Here is a 20,632-nt window from a genome sequence, read left to right on the forward strand (position 1 = left end):
GAGGTCCCAAAAAGTGCTAGGGAAGACGAATGAGAATGTATGGACAAAACTGCAATGGATGCACAGACCTCAGCAGCATAGAATGACACAAAGACATTGTACAACATCATTGGACAGTTTGTCAGGAAGAAAAACAAATACCAACCAAGCAGAACCATAGCTACTGTACCATATTCATTGTATGGCAGTGAAACATGGGCACTGAGGAATGCTGAAGAGCCGCATTGACATTTTCAATTCTTCTTGTCTTTGTCAACAGCTCTGTATTAAGTGGCAGGACAAGAGCAGCAATGAGGATTTTCATAGCTGACCCCAGCAACTGCCTCCAGGTTTGGCAGCTCTCAGAGTATGGATATATTAGTATGGAAGACAAACAACTCTCAAAGCGCATTTACAAAGGAACACCGCTAAATGGCTAGCGAGCACATGGTCATGGAAAAACTTTGGTGGCACAATAAGATAGTCTCCTCAGCTCAGGTACAAAGAACAGTGTATGTGAAGATATTACTGAAGCATTGAGTATTATGCTCGACCATATTAGGATTGGAAATGGGCCTTACTTTTATTATCATCAGAGACAAATCCTAAAGAGATTTAGCCTTTTTGCAGGTCAAATGGCACCTGGATCAATCTCTAGCTAGGTCCTTAGTCTGAACAGTAAGACTATCGCCCGTTTCTGATTGCTCCTGTTCTTACCACGAATTAATGGTGACAGAGACAGCAGACAGATACAGAAAGAAGAGGAAATAACAGAGGGCATTTCCACCAGGAGGAATATGGGGAGAAAGGTGAACAGAATCAAACTCTGGACCAGAAACTGTGGAACTGGAAATGTCTACATGTAAAATCCTGTTGATACTGCAGCGTTTAGTCCATGTAAAGTGGATAATGTGGTTTGCAAGATTTTAAAATGGCTACAGATTTATTAGAACCCATTTACACTAACACCTGTATGGGGCCTTGTCTAGCACAGGTAAAATAATCTGTGTTCTGAGATGTTGGTATAGTAGTTGGGAGTTACAGGATTGTGTTATAACTTAGGTCATTAGTCCTCAGCACAGGTCTATAGCTATGTTGTCCCACCTACATGCAAAAGAAAACCTTAGGTTAAAAGCTGGCCGTGTCTTAGGTGTGAACTGGTATGGTTAGACGTGTAGTATAGATGGGTTCTTCGTGAGAAGTGGAAAGCTTCATGTGTTTAATTTTTTCAAATCGCCTAAATGAGAGAAGGGAAAGAGTTATCAGAAAGCAGAGCATGAAAAAAATATGGATTTATACTAACTTGGCTGGAGTCAGTTTGAAAAATAGCATCCTTGAACACTTCTATGCTGACCCAAGATTTTGTGATGCAAACACCTGGAAAAGGAACATAAACATTCACTAACTGAGTTAATTTTTACCTGGGAAGCAAACAAAGTTTTCTATATGGAAAAATAGTGATCTGCCGTGGTCTTCTGTCATTACGTACAAATAAGTTTTTTTTCTCTTGGTGACTCTGGTAGGAATAAATATTCAAAACAAGCTGCCTTTTGACTGTATGTAGAATGCAGAAATCCAGCTAGCTTATTGCATAATTAGTTTTAAAGCTTCCTATGCAGCATCTGGCAATAACCACTGTTGGAAATAGGATATGGTCTGACTAGAGATGAACTATAGCTGGTAAGCATGTGGCAACTTCTGCGTACCTATGACCCTTACTGAATAATTCTGAAAAGCATCTCAGTGTTTTGGCAGTGTAAGGAGGCTGTCTGTGCGATATAAATAACCTTTGTGGCAGAACTGTTGCTTTAAGTTATTACCTTTGTTAAGATACATCTACACGATGAGCTAGGGCTGTGATTCCTGGTTCGTGTGGCCATATTCTCACTAGCTCTCATCTGAGCTAGCATACTAAAAAGAGTAGCATAGCCGCAGTAGCCCGGCAGTGGCAGCCTGGGCTAACCATCCCGAGTACAAACCCACCTGAACTGCATGGGTGTATATTTGGAGTGACTAGCCCGTGCCACTGCTGCCCGTGGTACTGTGGCTTCACTACTATTTATACCATGCTAGCTCAGCTGAGAGCTAGCACAAGTATAGCTATGCAAGCTTGGAATTGCACCCCTCGCTTGGAGCGTAGACATATCCTAAAACAGGGGAGAAGATTATTTATCTGGAAGCACAGGACGAAGTGCTACATACTTGTGCAGCATGTTTTCCCTGAATGCTGGCCCAGCTCTGCTGGCAAGTCCATAGATGGGAGGGAATGACTTTTCCCTTCCCCTGTCCCTTTGAGTTAATTTCCAGTCCCTGCATGCTGGGAACTCAAAGACTGGGATTATACATGGCCCCTGGACCGTTTTGTTGCTACTCTTTGTCCTACACGTATGCAGGTCCAGACACAATTTGTTCCTAGGAGTTTTTCACGCTTCATGATGTCAAATAATGAAAGAGACAAGCTTGGGTCTTATTATATTGAATTCAATATCCTATTTCATCAGATTTTACTGAGTATATTTTGCACTTGGTGGATAATAACCATAACAAGTTCAATAGATTTTCTCTTCCTTTTTGACCTTTTATATCCTAATTCCAAATGAATATTGTCTGTTATTGGTGGTTCCCAGTTTCTCCATTACCTTTGCATCTTATATTTCTGTCTATCCTCATTGTTGCTTAATACCAAATCTCATAAAGGTTCCCTTTCTTATTTATGCACATACTGAATAGAAAATCATTCCTGTACCAGATATATGCATGCAACACTGCCAATCATTTCCCTCCTCTTAATGTCATTTACTCTGTACATATGTAATTAAAGTCTCCAGTAACTAGCAATTTGGCCATTTTACGCACTAGTGCCATGTGTGCAATCATTTAATAATCCAGTCGTTCTGTCTCGTTGGGTGGCCTGTAATATGCTGTGCTGCTATTATCATGTTACTCCTTAAAACATCTCTAATCTCAGACCGTGGCTTTGTGCCATGTCATGGTTCTTTCATATCCTCTTTTTAATTGTTTTCCTTGATTATGTTAATGCTACACTTTCTCTTTCTCTGAAACACCAGACGATCACTTTAAATCCCTAGGTTTTGTCTAGGCCAATGCTCTCATACTCTTGGTTCAAGGTTGAGATTTATTGAGAGCTTGTGGGTTACTGCTAATTTTAGCTGGACTGTTTGTATAAATACCCATCAAAGTGCCTAGAGTAATAGATAGACACCCATTTAATAGGTTTTTTTAAATAATGGCCATTCAAAAGCAAAGAGGTTATGAAAATGTGATGTGTAAATCTTTAAAAGCAGCAAAGAGTCATGTGGCACCTTATAGACTAACAGACGTTTTGGAGCATGAGCTTTCGTGGGTGAATACCCACTTCGTCGGATGCATGTAGTGGAAATTTCCAGGGGCAGGTATATATATGCAAGCAAGAAGCAGGCTAGAGATGTGTAAATCTTTGTAAAGAAATGACTAGATCAGGGCGAATATATTTTTTATTTTTTTAGGTATATAACAAATGTGAAATAATTAAGGGACTGAGTCTGAGGAAAGTTTAATAGAGCTAAATAAGGGAAAGTACAACTTGTCTAAGTGATAATCAACCAGGATGAGATATAAAAGATATAAGTGATTACAGGTATTTGAAGGGTATAAACACCAAGGGTGGAGTGGAACTGTTTAAAAGGGGCAAACATAGTGAGTGCTCTGATCCAGTGATGAGGGGGGAAAACCTACGTGGGCAAAAACAAGGGGGGGGGTATGTAACCAGGGCCGACGAGAGGGGGTACAAATTACCAGGACCCGGCGGTCCGGAAGGGGGCCCGGCTTCCCTGGCCCTGTTTAGCCAGTCCGCCCTTGCTGGGGGGCCCGAACCCACTCTCGGTGGCCCTGTATGTAACTGAGAGTAGGATCACAGAAATTAAAGATGGAAAAGCCCCATCAGGAAAATATAGATAGGAGATCAAGAAACCTTCCTAATGGTGAAATCTGTGGACTAGTCTTCCACGGTATGTGCTGTAAGTAGCAATCCTTTACTGGCAGCCAGATGAACTAAAAGATCTGTTAGGTTTCTTTCATCTCTAATTATATGAAAGCTACAAAATAAAAAAGCTGTAGTGTGAAACTGTGAAGCTAGATACCATGGTTAGTACCTAGATACCAGAATGATTTGGGTGCTTCATAAATAGACTAGATAAATATAATGTCACTTCACCCACACCTCCCCTAGTATTTTCTTGTGTCATCAAAATGAGGCCCCAGGGCAAAAAATATTGGGGTTTTTTGGGGGGGAGGGAGGAAGGGGTGGTGTTCACTGTAAAAATGTATTTCAGTCCATTGACCTAAACTTTGTTACAAACAAGAACTTTTAGGTTTGTTACTGACTTTGGGGTGGAGGGAGGGACTCGCTTAGCTGCACAGACAGAATTCGAAGGTGCTGTTATACTGGCAACTGCCAAGAGCTAGATATACTTGCTTCTTCAAATTCCCCAACCAGGAGTGAAGCCCTGGTTGGAGTGTGAACCAACCGGTACAAGAATGTTCCCAGGTAGGAATAATTCATGACAAAGGAATCACCTGCTTCCAAATCAGCAGCATTTTGTTCTGTCCCAGCTATGAGCTGATCTCATCTGCAACTGCTCCAGATGCTTTCACTTATCTTTTCATGTTTCCAGCTCTTTCAGTGGTCTCCTGAGTCCTGCAATATTTGCTATTTTTCCTTTCGTGTTGCAGATAAAAGCTTGGAGGAAAAAAAAAAGACCCTAACAAAAACCTAGACAAATAAAGAGTATCCAAAATGTATTTTTAAGCTCATAAATTTTAAGCCTCCTGTTGTTTTTGTTTGGGTATTTCTGGTAGCCTGACTCATGATTTTTGGATGCTTGGGGTTGACAATACTATATATTTTTCTCTTTGAATGCAGTGGAAGTAGAGTGACCAGATGTCCCGATTTTGGGGACGTTTTCTTATCTAGGCTCCTATTACCCACCACCCCACCCTGTCTCGATTTTTCACACTTGCAGTCTGGTCACCCTAAGTGGAAGCTTGGGGAAGGAGGGTGTCAACACCTCATGGGATAGGAACCTAAATAATCCTCTGACCCTTGTCTGATTAGTCCCATTGCAATGTTGATATTTGCATTGAAGCTTCTGTGCGCGGGTGAAAGTTTGTTGTTGTTGTTCCAGGTGCGCTCTGGGCATGTTCTGATGCACCCGGATAGGTCAAACTCATTCAAACGCTGGTTACTGTGGAAACTAACTGAGCACCCGCTTGAACCCCAGAGAGTCACAAAGTAATAAACAGCCGGTGGGCTGGAGGTAACATTATTGCAGCCCCGGGGCGCTCTCCCTGCTGCAGCCGCAGCAAGCGGGGCATGGCCCGCGGGAGGGGTGTTGTCCTGGTGTCCCCGCGAGCAGACCCGGGCTCGACGCCCCCTCAACAAGCACAGCGCGGTTCGCGCACACGCGTGGAAACGGCATCAAGGTGGTGACAGGAAACGCAATTCCATGGCCACGCTCCGCGGGGACTCAGCGGGCAGCTCCTCCCCCGGGCGCTGACGTCATTCTTGCCCGGGTCTGCACATGGCTGCGCGAGTGAGCTGAGCGGAGCGGAGCAGAGCGGGGCTGGGCGGAGGACGCGGCTGCCTGGTTCGTGGTGGTGCTTGGGTCGGTGTGGGGGCGAGGGGAGCTCCGGCCAGACCTGACCGAGCGCGCTCAGCTGGCTCCAGCTTCACGGAGGAGTCCAGGAGATTTTTTATTATTATTATTATTATTATTATTATTATTTTAAGCGATAGAGAAAATGGCTCGACCTCTCCCTTTGAACCCAACTTTCCTACCTCCGACTTACGGGGTGCTGAAATCCCTGCTGGAAAACCCTCTCAAGCTGCCGCTAAATCACGAAGACGGTGAGGCGCAGAAAGTTGCTGATCTATAAATTTGGGGGGGGGTGCGAGTCGAATGAATGTTAAATGCAACTTAATATTGTAACGGGTTAGTCCCAAGCAGGGTGACCAGACAGCAAGTGTGAAAAATCGGGATGGGGTGGGGGATTATAGGAGCCTATATAAGAAAAAGACCCCAAAATCGGGACTGTCCCTATAGAATCAGGACATCTGGTCACCCTAGTCCCAAGTGCATGCATATCAGGATGATTGTACCAAACCGCTGCCTTTCCAGTGCAGAATTCCACTCTTTCATCTGTTCAATACATTTCCCTTGAGTGTTCTGCAGAGTTAGAAAAGCAGATATAAATAGGAAGAAAACTGCCTGCTGTTCAGCTGTGAACCCCAGCAAAATTTAGCTTTTGCAAGACTCGAATACTTTTATTCTTTAGATACAGACAGTATGATACGAACGATAAACATGATCAATAAGTAATGAAAGACAACTGTCTTTCTTTTGAATCAATGCATAGCAATCACTTTCTAGTTAGGCGATGGGTACTAAACAGCGTTTCTTCAGAAAATAAATAAATTCCATCTGTACTGAATGAAGATGGACTTATTAGGAAAGAGCAGGCAGCACATCTTCAAAATTTCCTTCCAGAAATGAGTATAAATTCTGGGTGACTGAAGTTTGAGCATTTTTTTTTTTTTTTGGTTTTGTGGCAATTTTACTTCCTGATTTTGCACCCTTTTTTTTTTAATGAACATGTGTAAAACGTATTTGGGTGAATGGTAACTAATAAGAATTTTAAAGCTGAAAAATTGCAACTTACACTTTTGGGGGATGATAAGATAATGCAATCATAATAGGATTTTAACAGGTGTGTTTTTATTACAAAAATGTGTGTTACTTAGAAAACATACAAACTTCCTGCAACATCTATGGATTCTGTTCATAATGGTAATATAACTAGGAAAAAAAACTATAATAATTTAGACTCTAGCAAATCAAGGGGCTAAATCTTCTTAAAATGCATGGTATAATTGTGTCTTGTTAATTTTTAGTAGGAGTTAAAGCGTTTTCCTAAGTAAGAGTGAATAAGAGCACTTTAAGTTGTTTAACAATTAGTGGATTCTTAATATTTTAGTCTGGGCATTTTTCTTAATTTTTTTACCTGTTTTTACATCTCCTGAGTATATTTATCCCAAAATATTTTAATCTTTATTGTAAACATATACAGCAGAAAATGAAGTAGCTTAACGTTATTTTTAATTCTACAGATTATAGATATACGGTGTTATTACTTATTATGGGCCCGATTCTGCCACCTCAAAGCAAGCAAAACAACTTAAGCTCAATAGCTGATTTGTTGTTTAAGGACTGCAAGATCGGGTCCTTTTATTTAATAATGTTAAGGTATTTGGGGTTTTTAGATGACAACTGTTCCTTTCAAACTCAATAAAATACCTGGCAACATCTGCCCCATAACTTGCTTGGTCGATTAGTTCAGACATTCTCAAGAAATCTGTGAGCATTTATTTAAAGCCGCAGTGAATGCTGCTGAATTAACTAAAAATAGACAGAACTGATGAAAATATGCCTACATTCAGTTCATGGTCACTTGGTTGGACCTTTTAATTCTGTGCCAGATGAAAAGAATCAAAGGACTTATGTATGTGATGAGATGTTAGGCTCTTACAATAGGAGAAAGTGGAAAATATCTTCTTGAAAATAATAAGTATTAACTACTCAGCACTTACATCTTTATTGTGTTTTTTACAAGCATTTGGTAAAGAAAAAGACAAAGAAAAGAAGCTAGATGATGACAGCACCAGCACCTCAGTCCCCCAGTCAGCTTTCTTGGGGCCAACGTTATGGGACAAGACGCTGCCATATGATGGAGACACTTTCCAGTTGGAATACATGGACCTGGAAGAATTCCTCTCGGAAAATGGAATTCCACCCAGCCCAGCCCAACATGACCACAGTCCACACCAGCCAAATCTCCAGCAGGCTACCTCAGCAGCACCCTCTGTCATGGACCTCAGCAGCAGGGCGTCTACATCAGTCCATCCGGGCATGGTGTCTCAAAACTGCATGCAGAGCCCAGTCAGACCAGGTAATCAGCCATAAGACCTTCCCTGGAGGTTCTTAAATGAGCCCCGCAAACAAATGAAAGAAGTAGATAATTATTTCTGACTGGCAACATAGAGAAGTCCAACTTGAAGCAAGTCATTGGCAGGGCCAATAATAATAATGAGGGCTGTCACGTGATTAAAAAAATTAATCATGATTAATTGCACGATTAAAAAGATTAATCGCTTGATTAATCACACTGTTAAACAATAATAGAATACCATTTATTTAAATATTTTTGGATGTTTTCTACATTTTCAAATATTTTGATTTCATTTACAACACAGAATACAATGTGTACAGTGCTCACCTTATATTTATTTTTGCTTACAAGTATTTGCACTGTAAAAAAACAAAATAAATAGTATTTTTCAGTTCACCTAATACAAGTACTGTAGTGCAATGTCTTTATGATGAAAGTTGAACTTACAAATGTAGAATTACGTTTAAAAAAAAAAAACCAAACTGCATTCAAAAATAAAACAATGTAAAATTTTAGAGCCTGGAAGTCCACTCAGTCCTACTTCTTGTTCAGCCAATCACTCAAACAAACAAGTTTGTTTACATTTCCAGGAGATAATGCTACCCGCTTCTTGTTTATAATGTCACCTGAAAGTGAGAACAGGCGTTCTCATGGCACTGTTGTAGCCGGCATCGCAAGATATTAGGTGCCAGGTGTGCTAAAGATTCATATGTCCCTTTATGCTTCAGCCACCAATCCAGGGTACATGCGTCTATGCTGATGACGGGTTCTGCTCAATAACAGTCCAAAGCAGTGAGGTCCGACAGATGTTCATTTTCATTATCTGAGTCAGATGCCACCCACAGAAGGTTGATTTTCTTTATTGGTGCTTCGGGTTTTGAAGTTTCAGCATTGGAGCGTTGCTCTTTTAAGACTTCTGAAAACATGCTCCACACCTCATCCCTCTCAGATTTTGGGAGGCACTTCAGATTCTTAAACCTTGGGTCGAGTGCCATAGCTGTCTTTAGAAATCTCACATTGGTACCTTCTTTGTGTTTTTTGTGAAATCTGCAGTGAAAGTGTTCTTAAAATGAACAACGTGTGCTGAGTCATCATCCGAGACTGCTATAAGATGAAATATGTGACAAAATGCAGGTAAAATAGAGAAGGGGATATACAATTCTCCCCCAAGGAGTTCAGTCACAAATGTAATTAACACATTATTTTTTTTAATGAGCATCATCAGCATGTCCTCTGCAATGGTGGCCGAAGCATTAAGGGGCATGCGCATGTTTAGCATATCTGTCGAGTAAATACCTTGCAGTGCCGGCTACAAAATTGCCATGCAAATGCCTGTTCTCACTTTCTGGTGACATTGTAAATAAGAAGCAGGCAGCATTATCTCCTGTAAATGTAAACAAACATGTTTCTTTTAGCGACTGGCTGAACAAGAAATAGGACTGAGTGGACTTGTAGGTGCTGAAGTTTTACATTGTTTTGTTTTTGAGTGCAGTTATGTAACAAACAAAAATCTACATTTGTAAGTTACACTTTCACAGTAGAGATTGCAATACAGTACTTGTATGAAGTGAATTGAAAAATACTATTTCTTTTGTTTATCGTTTTTACAGTGCAAATATTTGTAATAAAAAATAATATACACTTTGATTTCAATTACAACACAGAATACAATATATAGGAAAATGCAGAAAAACATCCAAAATATGTAATACATTTCAATTGGTATTCTATTTTGTTTAACAGTATGATTAAAACTGATTAATTTCAATTATTTTTTTTTAGTTGAGTTAACCGCGATTAATCGACAGTTCTAATAATAATCTGGAGAAATGCTAACCAGCTCTGCAGGAATTTTTGCTTAAATCGTGTCAAGAATCTGTTGGAATTCCATGGAAAATTGCCTGTCATCTTTTTCCTACTGGTAACCTAGCTATTAACAGGCTAAAACTACAAACAGAAGTAAAAATAGTAATACACAGATGCCACAATGTAAAATGATCAGGGGAAGAAAAAGGGAGAAAGCGCGAAAGAGAATTCGTACAGTCAACAGGACCATATTCTTTAAGACAGATGAGAATTCAGGGCCCCAGCTGTCATTTCAGTGGTAATAGTAGGGAGGAAGGTTCTTGTTTGTAATGTTGGCCGTATCATTGTATGTCCTATAACCCTGTAACATACCAGGCAAAAAGCACACACAATAAAAACGGAGAAGTAATAGTTAAACATCAGGCAAGAAATAAAACTCAAAAATTTACATCAGATTCTGATCTGTTACACTAGTGTAAACCCAGAGTATAATTATTGACTTCAGTTGAGTTACATGAGACTCAAAGCTACAGAAGAACAGCCATACTGGGTCAGACCAGTGGCCCATCTAGACCAGTATCCTGTCTTCCGACCCTGGCCAATGCCAGGTGCTTCAGCGGGAATGAACAGAACAGGCAATCATCAAGTGATCCATCCCCTGTCATCCACTCCCAGCTTCTGGCAAAAAGAGGCTAGGGATATTCAGAGCATGGGGTTGCATTCCTGCCCATCCTGGTTAATAGTCATTGATGGACCTATCCTCTATGAACTTATCTAATTCTGCCCTAAGCAATAGGCAGAGGAGGAAACACCTTAAGGCCGGATTTTGATCATAGAGCCTAATTCAAAACCATTTGATGCCAATGGGAATTTTTCACTGAGTTCAGGGGACTTTAAATCAGTCCCTTAGTATCTCTAATGGAGTTATGCCAGTGTCCGAGATGATAACCCTGTGCATAATATCAACAGTTTGGCAGAAACGGAGCAATAAGAAACCTTATGCTTTCAAATAAAGGGGCATATTCTTACTAAACTTTGATTGTGACCCTACACTCATACAACATTTGAGAAAGCAAACTTTGCAGCTGGGAGCAGGAAACCACTCCTCTCCCCTCTGGTTGATCACTTGCCATGCACAGCATGTAATGCCATTGTCAGAACCATTTGATAAAGAAGCAAAATAAATAAATAGAATGACAATAGTTAGGGAGGAAAAATAATGTGCAAAAATCACATGAATTGGCAAAATTCATTTATTTAAAAAAATATAAAGCTATGAACAGTGTTTTGGGCCCAAGCTGGGAAGTTATTCTGTGATTTTTTTATTTACTCGCCTTGACACTGGCTAGTTCTTGTGAAACTGTTTTTTCCCTCAGTTTTAAGGGGCCTCAGAGTTTAGAGTGAACAGTAATTGATACCATTCTCCCAAATTAAATAACACTTCGAGTTGGCAAGAGGAAAAAACACCCCTACTTTTCTTGAGATATTTTTAACAAGCCATTGTGCACATATGTGATTCTCTATCTCTCTCTCTCTCTCTCTCACACGTGCGCGCACACAAAATTAAGATGTGATTTTCCCTTGCCATTCTTTTTTCAGAAGCTCCTGAAAGGGAGCCAGCCTTTTAATGATCACCTGTCAGAATGTATTTGTAATCTGAGTTATGGGGTCAGCTGTTTGCATGTTTTTTGCAGCCCATTGATTTTTAGTGTTTTTTTTTCCCTGAGCTGTTTGCAACATTCTTGGGGCTCATAACCTTTTTTCACAAATGCAGTTATACTTTTTTTTACTGTTGCAAAAGAAATCCAGATCTCGATGTGTGGGGTGGAAAGGGGGAAATAGCCGTGAGTGCAGTTTTTAAAATTTCATGGCACCTTCTATTGCCGAACAATCATGTAGTTTATTTTTCTCTAGATGAAGAGTTGAGTTCATGTTTGTAAGTCACAATATTTTTTCTGTGCTATAACTGGATGCAGAGTAAAACCAAGAAAATTTTTAAGCAGCAACTTTCTTAAAGACAGTGCAAATTCACTGTGTCAATAGATTTTAACATGCATCATTTTATAAATATCTCTATTTTCACGCACTCTGTTTTGAGGGAACATCAGAATTCCAACATGGACTTTAGTATTTGATCTACTTTTAAAATCAGACTGCAAATATATTTTAAACATATCAAACTCCTTAATATTTAAAAAATAGCAATTAAAACTGCTATGAAAAGACTTAAACAAATGTCCCGTTCTGAAATATAGAAGACATGAGCTGCAGCTAAATTATTATTCATAATGTAAAAAAGCATTACAGTGGAGGCATGCTATTTACACATTCCATGTGGATTTTATAGTCTGTTTTAAAAATTGTGCCTTGAGAAAGAAGTCTTGGTTTGATAGTTGTGGGTTTCCTTTTTTAAGTTACCAAAACGACTTCTGCTTGGTTGTCATGATTTATTTTATTATGCCAAGGCACAGAACCAATTAGAATTCAAAAAAGTATTACAATACCAATACAAATGCGATTCATATGGGCTTATTAGTGTTGGCAAAATTAAGATGCCAGGGTGATGACTCTATCGCAGTTATAGTAAAATGTTTGTATTCTTTTGTGTTCAGCATGCATCCTCTGAGTTTCATCCTGCTTAATGTTACTAGTGCTGCCTGTCTTGCCGTGTGGCAGTTAATATATATAGGACCAAATCTTGCTCACCTCCCATCAGATGGTATTGGTTTAAGTGGGTCTGTTCCCATGAATAAGACAAACGGAATGTGGCCCATAGTATGTGATACATTGATGTTAAAATTATGTGCATGCATACGTGTGTGAGTACTGTGTGTGTGTGTGGGGGGGGGATATATACATGTTTGTGTGGTGCAACAGGGGCTCAGAGACGTGTATGTTTACAACTAGGGTGACCAGACAGCAAGTGTGAAAAATCAGGACAGGGGGTGGGGGGTAATAGGAGCCTATATAAGAAAAAGACCCCAAAATCAGGACTGTCCCTATAAAATTGGGACATCTGGTCACCCTATTTACAACATTCATATGCAAGCAACCTAAAATGCATTGTTGAAATTATGATATTGCATATCACACGTATGTGTACTGAAATTTACCCATTGTTTGAATGACACAATTAGCTCCTAAGTACTAACTTATTTTACCACTACTGGAAATTATCCAGAAACATGCAGTGACATTTGCTCAGCAAAGCTAATCTGGCCTGAATTGTAAATATGACATTACAGAATTATAATGGATTGGTTTTCCTTTAGGAAAAATGCCCCCTTCCCCTCTCCCCCCTTTTTTTTGTATTGGACTGTATCGTTACATTGTGGTTGACAAAAAGATAGGTTCATCAATTTATCATTTGTTCTTTGAGTGAAGAATGAATAAAATAATATACCACTCAGAGTAAGTGGAGGCTGGATATAACAGATACAGATTTTATTTGGATCAAGAGCTATCCAATATAGCGAGTGCTGCAAGATTAGATTCTGGTTGTGATTTTGTTTAATAATGAGGCATAGTGACTGTTCAACTCACCAGTGCAATGTTACATCCTTCGCTAATGTGTAGATGGACTTGGAAATGTTTTCTCTTTGCTATCAGGAGCACTTACCTCCGATTAGTTGGTTTAAATCCATAGTCATCTTAAGGAAAATGTTTCACAAAGTTAGTTTTTTAAATTAACTTGTTCACTATGAACGCATTTTGTTGATGCTCCATATTATGTGTTTTCCATCTTTGCAGACCTTGTGTTGTCTTTGTCTGTTCTGCAGTAGGAACACAGACCTGGATTTGGCTATGGAGCTCGTTAAAGAATCTTTCACTGCACTTTGCTGTTTTTGTGTGACGAATGTTGAGTGTAATACTTTGCCGTCATCAAATGATACCTAGTTGGTGATCGCAGGCATCTGTTTAACATCTGGCTTTTTATCCGTCATCTTCGTAATTTAAATGGATAGTGCAGCTGTCATGACAGAGAGTGGGAAGGGCCACGGGGGCTCAGTTGAAGCTGGGGTAGGAAGAATTTCCTTACATTTTGCTCATTCGGGGTATGAATACAGCAGGAGTGGAGTGCTGTCCTGCACAGTGCATGACATAGTTCTTCCCCTTTATTTGCCAAAAAGATCCTGAACCGAACTGAGAGAAATGAGTTACCACTGGGAATTTTCCAGTTCTTCCTCGGGGCTTTGGATCCGGCCCGCAGGATTGCCCCCCGTGGCGCTGTGGGCCCCGGGCCACTCTCAGAAGCGGCCGGCATCATGTCCCTGTGGCCCCCGGGCAGGGGGGGCAGAGGGCTCCGTGTGTTGCCCTTGCCTCCAGGCACCGCCCCCCATGGCTCCCATTGGCCGGGAACAGGGAACCACGGCCAGTGGGAGCTTCGGGGGAGGTACCGGGAGGCGCAGAAAGGGCAGCGCACGCGGAGCCCTCCTCCCCCAGGGGCCGCAGCGCTTCCTGGAGCGGCGCGGGGCAGGGGACAGGGCAGGCATGCAGGGAGCCTGGCCCTAGCCCCGGTGCACGCTGCTGCCACCCTGGAGCCGCTTTAGGCAAGCGGCGCCGGGCCGGAGCCTGATCCCCTCCTGCACCCCACCCCCCCAGCTCCCTGCCCTAAGCCTCCTTGTACACCCCAACCCCATGCCCTGAGCCCCCTGCACCTCTCCTGCACCCCTCCTGCACCCCTGCCCTGAGCCCCCTCCTGCACTCTGCACCCCAACCCCCTTCCCTGAGCCCCCTCATACACCCCACTCCCCTCCTCTGCCCCAACCCCTTGCCCTGAGCCCATTCCTGCACACCCCACACTCCCTCCCACACCCTCTCCCAACCCCCTGCCCTGGCCCTGCATACAATTTCCCCACCCAGATGAGGCCCTCGGCCCAAAAAGTTTGCCCACCCCTGATCTAGCCTCTCAGCACCATATACAGAGTGACTTAATCTGTGGCCTAGTCCAAGGAGGGGTGTGTTTTAACACCCCTTAATTCTGGTTTGCCTTTTCCCTCCCATATATCTTAATATTCCCCCCTCTTCCAGAACAATTTTCACAATCCAAGGACTTGCGTATTCCCAGCAGCCAGATATGCACGCAAACTCCTCCTAAGCTGTAATGCTTCCTTCAAGCAACTACTAGGTGCATGGTCCATGCCATGGTCCATGCCTCTTACTGAGAGGCTGAGGACACCACCTCCCTGTGGATTTCTTGAACCTTGGACTGCCACGTGGAAGTGACCAGCAGAGCCATCAAGCAGGCCCATACCGAGTGCTGCTGCTTCACATTGACTCTCCCGTGAAGGCTCCTCTGAGTGGCTGTTGCCTGCAAGACCATGTGTTTTAGGCACGTGGCACTGCCCTGTGCAGCCTGCTCAGCATGACTTTTGCTAGAACAGCAGCAAGCACACGTTGGGCTGTTTGTTCCTGCCATGACCAACTGATAGTGAAATCACAGCGAAATGGAAAGGTTTAACTGCCTGGGCTTCATGTGCCAGGGAAATGTGATATGCAGAAGCTCCTCACCAAACTGTGTTTTGGATCAAAGAAAAAAGATACAGAGTATGTTTTGGCCAGTATAAAAATAGACTCTCTTGCATTACAAGGAAAAAAAAAAAAGGAAAGTTCTAAATGCACAAGCGTAGCTAATGCTGGAAGCAAGCACATTGTGTACCCTCCTCACTCAGTAGATTTAGTTTTAATATTTGCTGTTAAATTGTAATTATTGGTTAATAGATTCTTTTTTATGTGACCAAGCAATTTAACATATTTAGAGGTTAAAAAGTAAACAAGAAAGATGTTCTCCTTTTTGTGTGATAATTTGGCAATATACAGGGCCGGATTCGGCAAACCTCACATGGAGTAGCTTTTACCAAATGAATGAGACCACTTGGGTGAGTAAGTGCGACTCGAGGTGGTAGGTAAGAGTTGCCCAGTGGGCAACAAGGGTGATTTACTTCTGGAGAGACGTTTCAAGGGTGAGCAACCTGTATGTGTCATGATCATCTGAGTAAGGAGCTGTGGTGAAGTTCTAAGAGCCTTCTTTCACATCTCTAAATGTGGGGCCGTGTTTGACTAGTTCAGTTATTTGACCGTTTAAGAAGCCGGGGTATCCTGAAGTCTTCACATTTTGTTTCATGATATGGTTAGGAGAGGGGACACCATCAGCTATACGCGAAGGAGACATGGATGTCTGTTTAGATGGAGCTCCGAGTAAACATTAAATTGTTCAATTTTCATTTATTTATTTGGCAGTAGACTGGCAAAGTGGGAGATAGCTATGGCCAGATTCTGCCCAGTTAATCACACTGATGAATAGTTCACTCCTCAAGTAATCCTATTGATGTCGATGAGGCCATGTATAGTGACATAGCTATGGCCCTGTAGCTGTGCTGGCATAACCTCATAGGGTAGTGTAGCCTACAGCGACAGAAGGGGTATTTTCCATCACTGTAGGAACACCACCTCACTGAGCAGTGGGCGACAGAAACATTCTTCCACCAACCTAGCTGTGTCCACACTGGGGGTGAGTTCAGCCTGACTATGGCACGTATGGGTGTGGATTTTTCATGCCCTTGAGTGCCGTAGCTATTGCAATCTAAGTTTTAAGTGTAGACCAGGCCTGAGGTGCTGCACCGCAGGAGAAAGAGGTTGAGCAATCTAGAACTTTGTTTGACCCCGATCAACTCTAAGGGGTGTGGGAGAATGGAAGGGTTCTCCTGTCTTCCTGGATTTTCTGAGAGGTGGTAGCCAATGGTAATTTCTCTATGTGAAAAGACACTCATGCTCAGGGGGGTGGGATAGCTCAGTGGTTTGAGCATTGGCCTGCTAAATCCAGGATTGTGAGTTCAGTCCTTGAGGGGGCCATTTAGGGATCTGGGGCAAAATCAGTAGTTGGTCCTGCTAGTGAAGGCAGGGAGCTGGACTTGATGACCTTTCAAGGTCCTTTCCAGTTCTATGGGATAGGTATATCTCCATATATTATATTATTAAAGAGTGCTTTGGAGCATTGTATAATCAGAAGCTCTCATTGGCTGGTGGTGCCTTGCCAGGGATATATTTAACAGGCATATTAGTAACTAAAAATGATGTTTTTAAAAAATAAACATTTCATTAAAACGGTCTCACTTTCATCAGTGGTTAAAATGTTATGAGTTCCAGACAAGTTCCAGAAAAGCCTGGGATGGATAGAAAAGCAGCATTTTAGCCAACCAGTACCCGAAGACACACATGCTGTGATCTTTAGCATATAAAATATTTTGGACAGTGCAAGAGCTGGAAAACCACAAATTGAAAAATATTCAGTGCATCAGCTTCAGTGGTGTTCAGTGGAGTAAATTACACTTTACTTCTATTGGTTGTTTTTCCTACTGGATTCCGCTCTTTGTCATGGAATTTACAATATGCCCATTGAATTCCAGATTGGTGCAAATTACATATTTTGCCACTTACTCCCGTGGTCTGCCAAATGTACACCCTGGTTGACATCACCGCTGTTACTGGCCCAGAGCCATCACAGGAGTTGCACCTGTTACTCTGGGCTGCATTTGAGCCAAAAATTTGAAGGGCCAAATTCTGCCTGGACTTACATCACGTGCGAACCCATTGTTTAGCCGGTTTGACACTGAGCCCTCTTCCATTGCATCAGGTTTCCATTCGTAGCTGTGTCTTAATCTTTTGCTTTTAAAGTTGTTAATTTCATCCAAACAGAAGAACATTTCATTTACTATTCACAAGCATACCGGAGCGGTAGCATTTGCTCATATGCTACCATTTGTGATTTTTTTTTCCTGTTTAGAATGGTAAAACCCCAATCTTAATAGGGCCAGGGAAAAATCTCTTAGATCTTCAGTGCTTAATTGGAGATGAAACACAGATAATTACTGAAACAAAATGTACCCGGTGCCTACAAATCAGCATGTTCCTTCAATTAGTGTACATTTGTCATAAACAGATGCCAGAATGAGCTACAGCAGTAAATCATCTGTGACAAAATGACCTCCTAAAAATGTATATGCATAAATGGACAGGCACAAATATATTGTTTGGCTCAGGTTTGGTAGTAGGGATGGCAATGACTTCTTTTCCAATTAGCCATAGGGATCTCAGTCTGCAATAAATTCTTTATTCGGGAACACAGCTGTGGACAATAGGTCGGAGATTAAGTAGTTCATTGCAAAATTGGTTGGTGCTCCTGAATTTACTAAACAAATAGATAAACATGTCTCTTAATTCATAGCAAATCCATTACTTCGTATGGCATGCATTGGACCACATGCTTTCTAAAGTGCTCAAAGGCTCCACTACTGGTTCAGTACCTGCCTATGAAAATGACTGTATTTTACATAGCGTGGTCACTCTGTAATTGCAATACAGATGAAAACATTAAAACCAAACACCAAGTGCTGTCTAAACAGAATCCCAGTAGTGATTGCTTTCATGGTTTTATTTTCTAAGGGGGAAAAGAGACTGTAACTCTTTTTTCCTCCCCTTTTTTTTCCAAATGGAAGAAACAAACATGATGTGAAACAGATTCTAAACATAGCATAGCTCATTTGCAGGGCTGCCCAGAGGATTCCAGGGGCCCGGGGTCTTCGGCGGCGGGGGGCCCTTCTGTTCCAGGACCCGCCGCCGAAGTGCCCCGAAGACCCGCGGTGGGGCCCCCCGCCGCCGAATTACCGCCGAAGCGGGACCCGCCACTGAAGTGGAGCCCCGTCATAGGCGGGTATTAGGCGGCAGGGGGGGGGGCCCCCCCCCGGGGCTTCGGGGCACTTCGGCGGCAGGTCCCGGAACGGAAGGGGCCCCCCGCCGCCGAAGACCGGGCTGCGCTTCGGCGGCGGGTCCCGCTTCCCCCCCGCCCCGGCCCCAGCCTCTTACCCCCGGCTCCCTCCTCACCCGGAGTCTCAGTGCCTCGCCGGAACAGCCGCAGCGTGTCCCTGGTGGGGCCTGAGCTCCGTCCCGCTCAGAGCCGCATGGTGGGGGGGCGGGGCTGGGAGCTCCACGCCGAGCGGAGGGAGCGGAGCTCCCAGCCCCGCCCCCTCACCACGCGGCTCTGAGCAGGGCGGGGCTCAGGGGCTCCGCCGGAGACATCAAGCGCTGAGGCTCCAGGAGAGGGGCGGAGGCGGGAGCCTCCGCTGTTCTCTTGGGGGCCCCTGCGGAGCCCGGGGCAAATTGCCCCCTTTGCCCCCCCCCCTCTGGGCGGCCCTGCTCATTTGAAGGAGTAGCCGATGAAGTTACCAAAGTCATAGTGCTCAATCCTCCAAGAGCAGAATGTTGCACTGGCCTTCGAAATGTATAATACAGAGAGTCAGTCAAAAAAGAAAAAGAGAGAGAGAGAGAGGAGAAATCTTGAAATAGTTTGATCTTAAATTCTGCAACATGCAATTTCAAGATCTCACGTCTAACAATGTGCAAAAGAGTAACACCAGGTGTAAGTATGACAGAGGTAAATGTGGGTCTCAAATGAGTGATGCAGCATCGAGAAGTGCAATGATAAAATCAAGCGATTAAATTCTAACTCTTGCTACATATGAGCTAGCACTTCCTAAGGGTAAATCCTGTTCCTTGTCAAAGCTGGGGTGGTAACTGGCGTAGTTCCAGGGACAATTCAGGGATCAGACAAATGGAATATTCCCTCTTTCAGCTGTTACTGAGGTCTCAAGGAGTCTGTCTCTACAGCTGCTGTACCTCCATGCAAGAGGGGTATTTGATGTACACAGTGTTGCTAACTCTTGCAATCCTATCACAAGTTTCACGGTATATGGTGGTGGTTTGTTTGTTTTTTTTCCTCCTGGAGTCTTGTGATGATATGAGAATCTTGGCTTCCTTTTTTAAATGTCAGTTTCTAGTCCTCGTGGCTGTGGAGAAAATCTTCAAAACATTGAACTCTAAAAGCTAAAAAGATCCCAACACTTTTTTTTTTTTAAAGTCTCATTGTTTTCAAGCCAACTGCATGACTTCTTGAGGCCTGACTCACAGTTTATAATGCTTTGAAGTGGCAATATTGTCCACATATTGTAAGATTCAGCAGCTGCAGCTTGTCCTGTCTCCCCTCTGCACTCGGGCAGCGGGAGCCCTTACATAGGATAGCTTTGGCCTGTCTACACAGGCTTTTTGCATCCTGTTTCCTGCTTTGTGAAGCAGAACCACCCCAGTTCTGTAGTCAAGGGCACCTTGCTGAAATGGCTCTGTTCTCAGCCATGTCCCATTTCAGTTTGGTGCCTGCGATCTTGAGCACCTCATCTTATCACAGCCGTTGCAATATCAGTTGTGGGGAAATGTTGGCAGGGAGGTGTCTGAGTGACCTTGTGTATACGTCTTGCCATCCAATCTCCAAAGTATACGTCTACCAGCCCTTTCCACCTTATGCAGCATGTTTTAATCAATGTAACTTTCCGTTCATAGGCTGGGGCATGGAGGGGATCAGTTAGGAATCAATAAGAAACATGGTGGAAGTGGGCTAGGAACAGTCAGGGATTGAGGAAAGCTAAGTTTTTAGGGGGATAAAGTAGAGAGGAGAGAGAGAGATTTGTTTTCTTGTGGGTTTTAAGAAATTGAGTAATTGAAGGATTGGATTAACCTGATATGACTTTTTGTTTTTTCTGCCAGATTAGATATGTTGAGTTTCTTGGCATGGTGCATTGTACAGTACATCGTGTGCTGTAAATATGGGTGTGTCGGTAGAAAGCTTTAATGACACAACCGCCTTGCAGCATAATGTAGTACATCAGTATAGTACTGGGCAGATTTTTTTTTTTCCTCTTGCTTGCTAATCTACTCTGTATTACGTTTCCAACGTATAATAAAGTGACTTGAAGACCACCTTTTGACATAAAAAAAATCTTTGGATCTAGTGATG

At 42.7% G+C, this 20,632-nt stretch overlaps 1 protein-coding gene across 5 annotated transcripts in view; it reads left to right on the top strand.

Annotated features, from left to right (window-relative positions):
- Positions 1–20,632, top strand: part of HLF (HLF transcription factor, PAR bZIP family member) — a 69,467-nt gene that overhangs the window by 21,227 nt on the left and 27,608 nt on the right. For 2 of the 5 annotated variants that reach the window (XM_044983463.1, XM_044983464.1), the window contains exons 2-3: positions 5,768–5,884; positions 7,648–7,983. In XM_044983463.1, the coding sequence (XP_044839398.1) occupies positions 5,768–5,884; positions 7,648–7,983 (453 nt within the window). Of the gene's footprint in view, positions 1–5,162; positions 5,295–5,474; positions 5,625–5,767; positions 5,885–7,647; positions 7,984–20,632 lie in introns of those variants that run through there. The other 3 variants (XM_044983465.1, XM_044983467.1, XM_044983466.1) reach the window with 3 other exon arrangements.

The sequence above is a fragment of the Mauremys mutica genome, chromosome 12 (assembly GCF_020497125.1).
Source record: "Mauremys mutica isolate MM-2020 ecotype Southern chromosome 12, ASM2049712v1, whole genome shotgun sequence".
In the NCBI taxonomy this organism is placed as follows: domain Eukaryota; kingdom Metazoa; phylum Chordata; order Testudines; family Geoemydidae; genus Mauremys; species Mauremys mutica.